The sequence below is a fragment of the Corticium candelabrum genome, chromosome 4, assembly GCF_963422355.1.
Source record: "Corticium candelabrum chromosome 4, ooCorCand1.1, whole genome shotgun sequence".
In the NCBI taxonomy this organism is placed as follows: Eukaryota; Metazoa; Porifera; class Homoscleromorpha; order Homosclerophorida; family Plakinidae; genus Corticium; species Corticium candelabrum.
Window position 1 is genome coordinate 1862363 of NC_085088.1, and position 13033 is coordinate 1875395.

The following is a 13033-nucleotide window of genomic DNA, read 5'->3' on the forward strand; positions in this document are numbered from 1 at the left end:
CATTATAGATATAAATAGATACACTCATATGGCATGTATTCAAATTTATTCAGAAATCTCTTTCAGCATGGCTGGTCTCCCAAAAGATCCTGCAAATAATCTATCGAATGTGCAAAGTACAATAGCTAAAAGCACTACGAGTCAAAATGCAATGCAGCTATACAAACTTAGTTTTCACTCATTTCTTCAGAAAACTGGTCACGGCAGCTCCCTAAAGAAAAGGCACTTTCTGTGTAATTCTGTGGAGAATCTCGAAAGATGAACTAAAATTCAAACCTTCTTTGACTTACAAGTGCAGTACAAACAACTGAGACATTGCATGCAAGTACCTTATCGAGATCCAGAAAATGTTAATTAATCGAAACATAGATGACATATGCCTAAACCACACATGTAATTCGTCTTCTGGCAGGTGCAATAATGGAAGTTATCCAGGTTACTCATCTAGAATCTGCAACAACCAGAATAAAAAAGTTAGGTTGACTCTATTTACAATATTGACTGTGTTATTTAATCAAAGAAAATATAAAATGTATTAAATCAATAAATATTAATTGCAATAATCAATCGACATTTACTATATAAATTTAATTAATGACATTGACTGTAGACATCAATCAAAACTTCCACCACTAAATATTAGCTCACCACTACATATTAACTGAATTCACAACAACAAATGTCCTGGATTGTTCATATTCCTTGATCTATAGAGAGGAACAGACTGCAGTTAGAGTTTTCAGAATGAGTGTTCAGAACAAGTTATTCCTGTTTTATGTTAAAATGGATCATGGATTGCTTCTATTTTAGGCTAATGAAAAACTGTTTTCTGTGGCAACAGACTGTCCATGGCGCAGATCAACAGCTTCCTGTAATCCTGCCTGTTTGCCATACCTCTTATCAAACAAATTAATTGCAGTAACAGCAGAGTAAATGATTAATTAAAAAACGGGTTCTTCTGCAATAGTTACTAGTATATATATATATATATATATATATATATATATATATATATATATATATATATATATATATATATATATAGTCATATATTATTTCTTCAAGTACAACTATACATAGATGTTTAAACCACTAAATATAAGACAAGCCAGCTAAGCCATCACAATCTAGACATAAGCAATCTAAAACTAAACAAGCGTTAAATTTCCACAGACACACAGATAACTGTTTGTGTAGCTGGCACACAGACTGGCTGGTAGTAATGTTGTGGTGGTAAGCAGCTCTCTTGGCAACAACTTTCAAAGTTTCCACACACACACACACACACACACACACACACACACACACACACACACACACACACACACACACACACACACACACACATGTATGTATGTATATTTAGAAATACATATATTTCTATATAAACCCACCTACATGGGTATCTAACACACATTATCCATATATATATATATATATATATATATATATATATATATATATATATATATATATATATATATATATACATATATACATATATATATATATATATATATATATATATATATACATATATACAGACTTGAACAAAATTATAGGGATACTTGGCATTTTTGTGTCTAGTCTAACTTTGGCACTGAATTTTTCTCTAGCAAAACCAAATGTTTTTCAAATTTCTTTTTTCATTGATTGCGCCATTGTTAGTATGTAACATAGCTTGAGTTCAAGACTGCAGCTGTACTTACTACCTACTGCGCATCTAGTTTGCTTTGAAGAAGGAAGACGGCCATTCCTACTTTTCTTGTCTTTGTACACGTTCATCGCTCTTGGATGCTCATTCTTGGCATACAATCTAAGAATGCTCTGTAGTAGAGAGTGAAAGCAATTTTGTGGGTCCTCTTATCAACATTATGAAAAAAAGGTGAATTATCTGTTTTTGCGCATTGATTTCGCGCATATCATCACAATTTAAATTGTTTTGCCATTTTAATCAATAAACAAACTTCAACGTATTCAAAAATCATGCGACACTAATTAATTACAAAAAAATCCTGCTGAGACAAAAACTAAAAAAGGTATAGCAACAAAAGAACATTGACATGCCACTTCCGGTCCACGTTTTACGTAGCAAAATCTCAAACTGCTACCGCCAAAATGTCAGCTGCACTAAAACCGCTGCCCTTGAGACCACCAAACTTAGGCGATAAGTTAGCCTGAACGTTCAGCTGCACGCAGTTGCAGAGTCTTGTTCCGTGTGATATTTCACGAGTTGCAGCGATGCCTCGAGGCAAACAGTTGTGTCCAAAAACGCGAGGGAAAATTGAAGCCCTTCACTCAGTTGGCCATTCTGTGCGTCAGATCGCAGCTTTTGTCCGCCGCTCCAGGAATTCGGTTCATCAGTGCCTGCAACGGCTTTCCCATGGCAGCAGCGATTATGAAAAACAACCTGGACGTGGGAAGGCAACGACAATCCGGGAAGATCACCAACTGAAGAGAATAGCACTGCAGAACCGCAGAGCACCATCACGACTGCTCTCGTATCAGCTGGCTGATGAAACCGGCAAGCAGGTGTCAAGTAGAACAGTCCGTCGTCATCTCAGTGAGACAGGAGTGAACGCGCGAAGGCCTAGAAAAAACCCACTGCTAACAGAAAACCATCGGCACTTGCGAATGGGATGGGCAACCACTCACACACAATGGACTTTGGATGACTGAAAATCTGTTCTTTTTACAGATGAGTCAAAAGTCAGCATAGGAAACAATGGTGCTCTGTACGTTTGACGTCGCAAAGGTGAGGAATTTCTCCCTGAATGTTGTGATCGTACGGTCCAGCAAGCGGCTAGTGTGATGGTGTGGGGATCAATGTGTTGGCATGGTGTGGGGTCTCTGGTGAAACTGGAAGGTCGTTCGGACAGCATGGCATACCAACAGGTTCTGGAGAAGCACATGCTTACAGACACAGCGGCACTGATAGGAGACGACTTTGTCTTCCAGCAGGACAATGCGCCAATCCACACGTCTCGGTCAACAAGACAATGGCTACACCAGCATGACGTCACACTGCTGGACTTGCCCACCAAAATCGCCTGATGCAAATCCAATCGAGAACTTGTGGCATGAACTCAAAACTGCTGCCAACAGTCGCCAACCGAGAACTGCAGCTGAGCCCTGGAATGCTCTACAAGAGGCGTGGCAGCAGATTCCAGCTGTGTGTGTCCGGAACTTGGCAGAAAGTGTTCCGCAACGTTTGGACACAATCAGGAGGGCGAGAGGCAAGAACACTCGGTACTGAGGAACTGGTGAAGAGCTTCAATTTTCCTTCATGTTATTAAAACCGGCTTTTTTAAAAGCCACTAAACAAAATCAGAGAGAGTCTAACTTACGATGCTTACGCAGTCATGACGTCATACACTTTTAGGTCTCATTTTCCGCAATGCGAAACGTAAAGAAAACAATTTAGGCTCTACAGTATTCTCAAGAAACCTAACAATCAACGCGGTAACTATTAAGTTCTTAACAATATTGATAGTTGGTAAATTGTGACCTAATTATTGTGTTACTACATACCCACAGCGAGGTGTCCCTATAATTTTGTCCAAGTGTATATATATATATATATATATACCGTAAAACCACAAAATCGTGTGTACATAATATTGTGCAATTTTGTCCAAAATCACTCCTTCAACTCTATTGTGTGGTTTCAAATTGTGCGATTGGCAGCCATGTACACTCATGGCGTTGCAGTTCCACCTTGTACAAATCATGGAACTTGCGGACTGTCGACTCAGGCACGTTCCAGTGCAGTTGCCTTGTGAAGTGTCTGGCTGCTGCAGCAGGCCCGTGGTGGGCTGTATACTTTCCAATAGCTGCCCTCACTTCCTCACTGTACGTGTGCTGACTTGTCGTCTTTCTTCATTTGTCCGTAGAGAAAGTAGCTCCCTAGCTTCATCTCCAACGGCATCATTGGCAGCCTCTTCCTCTGCATTAAACGGAATAGGGACAAATATGCCATTGTCTTTTGGCATAATACGCTGATAGAAATCGTGGATCGACATGGAAGAAATGGATGCTGTTCAGTAACAGGTGCTAAAGAAATGCGCATGCGCAATAGGTTTATGTTGTGCGGATGCAATTCGTGCGATGTCAGTTCGACCACACGAAACAATGTACTGCACGATTTTCTGGTTTTACGGTATATGTATATATATATATATATATATATATATATATATATATATATATATATACATAAATTATAAATTACTATTTATTAAATAAAATTTAATTAAGGTTCAAAAATACTACCATAAATACATAAATTGTGCTTTAATGTTACTAAATACTGTATTCTAATAAATTAATAATTAGTTAATTAACTAATATCAATTAACTAGCAAACTGTACAAACCTCTATCGTCTTGTATAATAACTGCATCACGTGAAGCTTTTCTGGAGTCAATTGTTTCTCGAGAAAGTCGATTTCTGCAAAGAAAACGATTTGTAGCAACCAACATTCCCCATATTGGGGCTCTCCTTTCACTAGCCACTGTTGCTTACTCAGTGTGGTAACTGATCGCAGAGAAAGCGCAATTCCCACGATCTGTCAGCATAACACCTCACATTTCGAACTACTAGCCATTTGTGCACGTGAGAATGGTCTACCGTGCACGTGCAAGTTAAACGTATCCGGGCTATATATCCGAGATGTGTCTGAGAAGTGACCAGCCCGTCGCGACACAGGTCTGGGAGACCGAGGCAAACTGCTTTGTTCAGACCGCCCGCTGAGACGTCAGGTAGACAAAAATACTAAATATTACATCTAAACGATGCTTTTTATTTATAGGTAGTGTGGTGTTGGGAATATCCGGAAACGCACCCCAAATAGAGTGTACAGTATAGCAGACGAAGACTGACTGCGCGCCTACAACTACAGTCAAAGAACTGTAGAACAACACTGAAAAGTCATGCCGAAATAAGGTTGGGAAGACCTGCATCCTGATGGCTTTTTGTAGAGAGAGAACATACCGCGGCATGCACCTAAATCGCCAACATCTCGTAGCATCCTAAGAGATGTAGAGTCTCGAGCAGCCAGTCCCTCTCCCTTTTGATTTCCACCTCCCCGCCAACGGAAATCAAAAGGGGGAGGGGCTGGCTGTGCAAAACTACCGAGGTGGTAGAACTCTGGCTGAGCTATTAGTCAGACTGTGTTATCCTGCATGTGTAAGACAGCGTTTGTTCAAGATGGACAGACGAATTTGAAAGCTGAAACTCCAGGCTTTCGATTCCTAGAGGCCACATGTTGGAGAAGTCTTTTCGGTCGTCGAACAGGTGTGGACGTTCGAAAATGGTGTCCTTTTCCATCATTGACGCCTGCACTGGCTGCTGACAAATACCTATAGCATCACGAAAGATAGACTGCAAATGGCCGTTTCTAATGTGTTGTGTCTGCCAATCTAATCATGAATAGAGTCCTGGATCTAATCTTCGCGCTTGTTTCGACACTCCCTGTGTAGCACTTGCTGCATAAAACGTGTAGGCTGGATTTGGTGCAAATACAATCGGAATTTGGAGAGAAACAAAAGCGCTCTATGAGTAAGTTCCGTTGGCAAGAGATATTCGATTGCTCGAAGCTTTGCGAAGGACGACGACGCGTACGGTCTATATAGAACTGGCGTGGGCGTGTGTTCTAATGAACTGGAATGTGTAGCGTTTGCATCATCGAGAAATTTTACGTGGGGGTCGACCCCTCGAGAGGGGACTCTGTGCATTATTTTTTGTAATTTTTTACCCAAATCTTCCCCTTTGCGTGCCGAGTGTGCGTGCCGATTTCGGTTGCGAACGGACAAAAGACGTGGCCGCGTATCGCGAACACACACTCATGCAGACAGACAATTTGAGCTATGCATATGTACAGCACTAGATAATTTGTATGACAACTTTACCTGTACACGTCTGTTGATGTCCCGTGCGCTTGCTCTTTCTCTGAGAATATCTCCGGTGCTCTCCACAGAACGGTCCCTGCATTACGTAACAGATCAGTGCGTGCTTGTACAAGCGAAGTCGTGAGATCATCTGGTTCCAAGTGATTGTCACGCCGTCACCATACCGCTTGTCTAGTTGTTTGACTTTCAACTAACCTAGCGACACCAAAATCAGCAACTTTCACTGTCCATCCTTCGCTCACTAACAGATTGCTACTCTTCAAATCACAATGAATGAGTGGAGGTTGAAGACTGTGAAGAAACTCCATTCCTTTCGCTGCATCGAAGCAGAATGTGATCTGTCACATGTAATCAAGATAAATCGGCTCATCATAGAGAATAGCACTAAGAGCACCGCGCTGCTTAAACTCCAACACCAAGAAAGGACATCCGTCTGGTGCAAATCTTCCTGCACCGACAAACAACACGATGTTGGCGTGACGAAAGGAACGCATCTCTAGAATCTCTCGTTCGAATTCTTTCTTCTCTCTTCCTTCTCGCATCACCATCTATAGTCTCTTCACAGCCACGTTCATGTCACTCGATAAACGGTTCGATAACTTCCCGGCGTCTCTCCGTCGATGCGTTCGATCAGCCTCAAGTTCAACTCTGATCTATCGATTGTCCACACGCGTCCCATTTCCTCCACTTCCATCTCTCTCGCTTGTTTTATTCGTCTGTATTTGATCATTCTTAGCAGGAAGACCACGAGATCAAATAGAATGAGCAAAACAGCTATTGCCACGACAGTGATGATGTGATAAGTAGGATACTGACATCGAGAACCCGTGTAACCGAATTCACACTGACAATGAGCAGCCCGCTGTCCTTCTCTCGTGACAACAAAACATGTTTCATGTCTATCACAATATCTTTCGTCACATATACAACTAGTCATGTTGGTCGATCCTTCTGCTTTTGTCGTCAAACCCGAAGGACACGGTGAACACGATGTAGAGCCGACGTCTGCAAGTTTCCTATCGGACACAGAGAGCAATGTTTGAGTGACCAGTTCTCAGAGTACCATCTGGCATGACAGCCTGGCCGCATGCATATGGCCTTCAAGACCCGTTCACCTTGATTTTCTATTGGTAGACGCACGTATTTGTACTTCTCGGTGGGCATTCTCAAACTACCGGGTGCGTAGCCTCTGTTATCGACTACGTGCAGACTGTCGACAGGAAAACTAAGATTGTTCGTTTGTTGGATCCACTCGTTGGAATTGAGAAAAGTTTAACTACACTATCTGATCGATAATCATAATTTCCGTGCTTTCCACTGACATTGTGACGAATCGCTAAAATTTTCCTTCCCAACACAGCCGCTTTGACTTTGCACAAATTGATTGGATGAACAAGATAAAACATCATATCGTTTTGATTAGATGGTTGTAACTTTATGCCATCGTCTGCCAATTAAATCAAAATACCACAAGTCATGGAAACACAAATTCTGAAAATTGCGCGATATTTTTAAGGCGCGAGTTTGTTGCGATATAGTCACTCAAAATACATCAGATCCTCCAATCATAAAAACCATTGAATCTACAATCAAAAGTGAATGTCCCAGCCTTCCCATAAGCACAGGCGTATTGGGAACAGAATCAATGCGAGTCCATTGTCCCGTCACTGACGAGTCGTCTCTCAACAAATCCAACATCCACATATCGTTGAAGAGCGAGCAGTTCCACGGAATCTCTATTTGTACTCATTAAAAAGGTTAAATAAACTTTTACGAGAATGTTGTAAATAATTGCTGTACTTGTGTTTCTATCGCACGTAAATCCTTCAATCATAACAATAGAACCGTACCCAACGTCGACCAGCGCAGGATACAGACGAAAGCAGGCGCGTTTACAGTATCAGATTCGGTCCATCGCCTTTGACGGATAAGATAAACGCAAACATTTGACGAGGGTATGAGTAAGTCCGATTCGCCTTTAGAGAGTTCCTTCCAACACAATGGTAGATTCTTTTTGTGGCAAAAATTAATAATTTCTTTTGTTCCGTATGTGACCATGTAAGTGTTGTTGGAACCGACGGCCGGCGTGTAGCGAAAGCATGAAGAAGGACCAACGTTAGAATATTGCCACTATACGTATTGCTTTTTACATCCAACTGCCATTGCGTAAACACAAAAACATCACCCATAACAAAGTTTATAAATTCTGTCGCCTTGCTTACCAAATAGTACATTATATGACACAAAAATTTATATGGTATTGGAGCTCATCCCAAGAGACTAACATTTGTTTCATGTAATTACAAAAAATAACAAAGGTATTTAGATACTGGTTTGTAAAGAGTGGTTAAAAACGGGTATAAAGAGACTGCCTCCTACTTGACATGAATACAGACAGGTCCATGCACTGTTGGTCAATAGAAGGATTCTCTCATGGTAAAGAACTCAGCTGCCATACAGATTGCCTACAAACATCAGATACCACACTCTCGTTTTAGATAGATCTTGATCTTGCTCAACGCTGCTAAACGCAAAAATGCCTTAACTTGTAGAGAAGGCCGACAATCCCATCGTGGATTGCTCGGGAGTAGACGTAGAGTTGCTTGATACGGAACGCACTTCAATCCATTTCCTTGCTGTCAAATCTAGTCTATACACCTCACTTCCCTTCACATGAAGAATTTCACTGCGCATTTTGTCAAACAAGACGAAACTTCTAAACTGCATGCTGTCGTAAGGCAATGTGTAAGCAAACGATCTTCGCCATCTTTGATGTTTGCTGTCGAACAGCCAGGCATTTCTTACCTTCGTCAATTTCGTCATGGCTGATGTTCCTTGCACACCACCATATATTAACATAGTGCTGTCGTTGATGGCGAGATGACGCCGTTTTACCATTCAGGTTTGTTGGAGTGCTCATATCGATGCCAAGTGTACGTTCGTTCACCGTCTTCTTCTTTCTGGCATCTCAATTCTAGCAAGTCGTGTAATTCCTTCACGTTCGTCTTGTTTCCATACAACTGCAGTCTTCCAACACAAACAAACTGTCTTTACATCGACAACTGCTCCTTTTCTGTTGCAGCACGACAACGGTGTGAAATGTATGAGCTTTCACATCTTCTCCTTCCATTTTCACTTCTAGTTTCTTCCATTCTTCTCGAATACCATCAAAAATCCAAGTATTATTAAAAGCATATGATTCTCGGTCTTGAAAACCTCCAAATAGAACGACAGTCGTTTTACACAAACTCACCATTGTGTGACCTGGTCTATCAGCAGGTTGCTCACTTGATGATAACGAAAGACGATACCAAGAATTGATAATAGGTGTGTACACCCACGTACCTCGTATGAAATTTGGTGAATCAGAAATAACCACCAAACACGAGATTTCGCTCTAGATTGTTATAGGGATGTTGAACCAGGCTAATAGGCATCGGTCTGTCCTCAATTTAGCGTCTAGAGGCGGCAACTTGAGTCCCAACTGATGGTTTTGGAACGCTTCTCTCTCTAGATCTGTGATATACCGTCGAATCCCACTCATTCACTGATGTTTCGAAATGGACTCCTTGGTTTCTCTGGTATCGAAACCTCTTGGAAATGCTTTGCACCACGGTATTGCAGATACAACAGCACAGCAGAAACAAACAAACAACTGCATGTAAACTAAAGCCATATATACGATTGTTTGTTTAAACAGTAGAACTTATGCTGCCGCACTTATAATACCTTACATACTAAGAGATGTTGGTGTCATAGAAAATTTGCCATTCTCAGAAATTTGGTATCCCCGAAGCACGTTCAAGAGAAATTAGTATCTCTTCAAAAATTGTTGCCTAACTGATATAGCTTCATATATACTGATAAGAGACGTTATTGCATGGTCTTAGAGAATTATTGTTTTAATAAGTTATTTCACTGTAATTTCAAATTTGCTTGCATACAAATTTCAATCTGCATCTTTGAATAAAAACAGGAAAACTTACATGCAAAAGCACTACTAGATTATATTGTGCGAATCGTTCTAATTGTATTATACAAGTGTAATGACAGCTGATACGTAGTGTGAAATACATAGTTTAGCAGACAGATCTAATATAAATCACGTATTTTCTATTTCAACTATTTGCAAGCATCACAAACTTAACAATTACTTGCAACGAGTAGTTGCATACGCCATGCACTGGTGGAGATTACGAAGCTTGTGATTTTTTTATCAGTGACTGCTTAGTCTGCTGTGGCAATAGCTGTTTTGCGTATTCTATTTCGTCTTGATTGTCTGTTCTGGACATACGCGTATTGTAATTGAATGTGTAAGACAGCAAATCGATTTTCGATTATTTACAGACTTTTGGATTCAACATGACATTGTCCATGTCCGTCAGCCATTTCATCAGTTTAAATTAAGATATTGTGTCATAGAGATAATTTGTTATTCAGTTTTCTCATTTCCTTAAAAACGACTGTATTAATTTGCTATTTTACAACATTTCCACCGCAGGATATTTGTCTTGCAAATCTAATAGATCGCTATCACTGGCAAAGTTTGACAACCAGTTACTGAAGAGACTATAGTCTAGGAAACGAGGCATATATTAATATATAATGCTATAGGAGCCAAGCGCATACAACCACATTACCGATCAGCTTGTCAGCATCGTTAAATATAATAACTATTACCTGGTGGTAATTTCGTTAGGGTTGCTAATAATTGGAGTTAAATGGTCTCAACAGACTTTTACACGTCACGGCCCAAATCCAGCACGATCACTCCTCATGCACACACTGGCGTGGAATGTGACTCAATGTATTACTGGACTAATCCAAATGATGTCTTGTCGCACACACAAAAATCCAATAATGATGATGGTCTATTGGGTCGAAAGTGGTAGATCTACTCTGAATCCCACGTATACACATGCACGCGTCCTATATATAGATGCGAATGCATGTGCATGATGTAAGAAGAGTTCGTGGTATGATGCTATCTCCTGAGTCGCACACGTGATGCAACATCAGCAGCAAATTTCAAATCACTCTGCTGTCTCGTCTAGTCCGGTGTCCATCTCTATTCTTTCATCATGGGATACGCGACGGCCGTCTGCACACCGGCAATGTTGATAAACTTGTTCTATGCGTCCCTATTCGTCATAGGACAAGTAAGTAAGAACTGTAACGCTTCTCTATCAAATGACTAGAGAAAGACCTACAGCGTTAGTATAGTGGCGGGTTTATTAACGTGCTTTGCTTGCTCAGGTTGGTGAAAACGTCGTTTTGCCGCTGTGGATTGCAGCTTCAATGACATCAAGCAACGGTACCGATAGCTCTCTAGCGATCGCGAGTCCAGGAAACAACAACTCGAATGTGTGCCCAAACACAAGCAATACGACTGGACCAGAACCGAAATCGCTGGATAACTTTTTTGTCTTGTCGTTTGCCAGTCTGTCGTTTGTCATCATATTCGGGCTCGTCACGCTCGGTATCATTCTGTTTGGCCGGCCCGGCACCATCGGTCGTACGGAGAGAAAGTTTCCTCACACCGACATGTTCTTGATCGGTTTCTGCGACGCCATCAACGGCGTTATGGTCGTCTTTGCCGCAACCGCGTCCAGAACGAGTCCCATGTTGCAGACCCTGTTGGGAAACTTTATGATCCCTTTGACTGTTGTCGCCAGGTATTAGATTACAGCTTACAAATTGATAAATAAATAAATAAAGTTAAATTATTTGCTACGCAGGATATTTATTTTGAAGAAGAAACCGAATCTTGTTCAAGGCCTTTCAGCTGTAGCCGTCTTCATGGCTCTGTTGCTCTGTCTTGCCCCGGATATCTTTGATCTAGACAAACCACGCTGCAGTCAGTCTAGTGCATCTACGAGTTCCACTGGTGCTGCGCGTGTCCTGTGGCCTTTATGTTTCATGTTTGGATTTGTAAGTCATTAACTAACATTTTAATTAAAAATTTTTGAATCCATACACGTTTACTAATTGATAATTGTCTTATAAAGGTGCCCGCTGCTATCATGAACGTGCTAGAAGAAAAAAGTCTGAAAAAGAGAGTTCGCAGTGGTAACGGAACTCGTCAAATCAATTTGTTTTACTTTCTTTTTTGGACTTCGCTTTACCAGCTGCTGACAGCAGCCGCTCTCTTTTGGATCGACATCATTCCCGGATTTGGCACAGCACACGGCAGCATAACTGAGTTTGGGAAAAAGTAAAAAATTATTATTTATTGTTATTGTTGTTGTTGTTGTAATGTATTTGCTTATTAGTTATTGGTATGGAATAAAATGCTTCTTTGGTTACGGTGGCTGTGATTACTCATCTGGCTTGAGAGGAAGTCTCTTTGTTGGATTCTACGTTGTGGCGTACATCGGAGGTGGACTTCTTTTGCGCTTCAGCGACGGAGCCACATTTATGGCAATAGTCAATGTAGGCTAGCTGCTATTAGCCTAAGCGTCTTACTCCATGCATTGATTTATCATCGACCTATGTGTTTGTTTAGTCTGTCACCACACCTCTCGGATTTCTCTTCTGGACATTGTTTCAAGATCCGTCTAAGGGACCGTTTATGTGGGACCCACATGCGACAACAAAAACGTATTTTAGCTTGGGAGGTCTCGTCATCATGATACCTTTTACCTTTATCTACAACTATCGACGGTAACATTTAATTAAGTTAAAAAAGACTGTTTGTATTGAATTGTTTAATTAATTAACCTAATTAAATGTGTGTACATATACTACAGGGCGCAGAAGTCGACGGTTGATTCTTTCGATGAAGAGACGTCTTCTCTGTTTAGCTCGAGTTCGCAGCATTTCTCTGGGCATCGCATCAACCCTGGGGAGAAAAATTTCTCTTATCAAGATGACTGACTATATGGACAGCGAAGTGACGTCTTGATTCAGCATGATAGGTGTTCTGTTTGCGCAAAATGTTTGTTTGCTTATGGTAGCGCTGTTAACGTTGTGCGTGAGTATGTTTTTTATTGTCGCTTACGTCAAAAACTAGGATATGGATTAGTAGACAATCAGTGTATTTCGTGTACACACACACACACACACACACACACACACACACACACACACACACACACACACACACACAGACACACACACACACA

At 40.9% G+C, this 13033-nt stretch overlaps 1 protein-coding gene and 1 long non-coding RNA gene across 2 annotated transcripts; one reads left to right on the forward strand and one right to left on the reverse strand.

The window, feature by feature from the left end:
- Nucleotides 1–79: 79 nt before the first annotated feature.
- On the reverse strand, nucleotides 80–4620 carry LOC134179085 (uncharacterized). The gene is made up of 5 exons (XR_009969776.1): nucleotides 4376–4620; nucleotides 649–707; nucleotides 330–451; nucleotides 168–263; nucleotides 80–100 (listed from the first exon to the last, which is right to left on the reverse strand). It is a non-coding gene; the product is annotated as an uncharacterized LOC134179085 (long non-coding RNA).
- Nucleotides 4621–10919: 6299 nt separating this feature from the next.
- LOC134178690 (uncharacterized) lies at nucleotides 10920–12940 on the forward strand. Its single transcript, XM_062645575.1, has 7 exons — nucleotides 10920–11068; nucleotides 11166–11584; nucleotides 11648–11840; nucleotides 11918–12123; nucleotides 12182–12341; nucleotides 12415–12572; nucleotides 12659–12940. The coding sequence occupies exons 1-7, from the start codon at nucleotides 10991–10993 to the stop codon at nucleotides 12783–12785; spliced, it is 1341 nt and encodes a 446-aa protein (XP_062501559.1). The 5' UTR covers nucleotides 10920–10990; the 3' UTR covers nucleotides 12786–12940.
- Nucleotides 12941–13033: the final 93 nt, after the last annotated feature.

Coding starts and splice junctions, on each gene's coding strand:
- LOC134178690 (XM_062645575.1), top strand. CDS start 10,991: ATGGGATACGCGACGGCCGTCTGCACACCGGCAATGTTGATAAACTTG. Junction 12,124..12,181: donor ATAACTGAGTTTGGGAAAAA/GTAAAAAATTAT, acceptor TTTGCTTATTAG/TTATTGGTATGGAATAAAAT. Junction 12,573..12,658: donor TTTATCTACAACTATCGACG/GTAACATTTAAT, acceptor CATATACTACAG/GGCGCAGAAGTCGACGGTTG.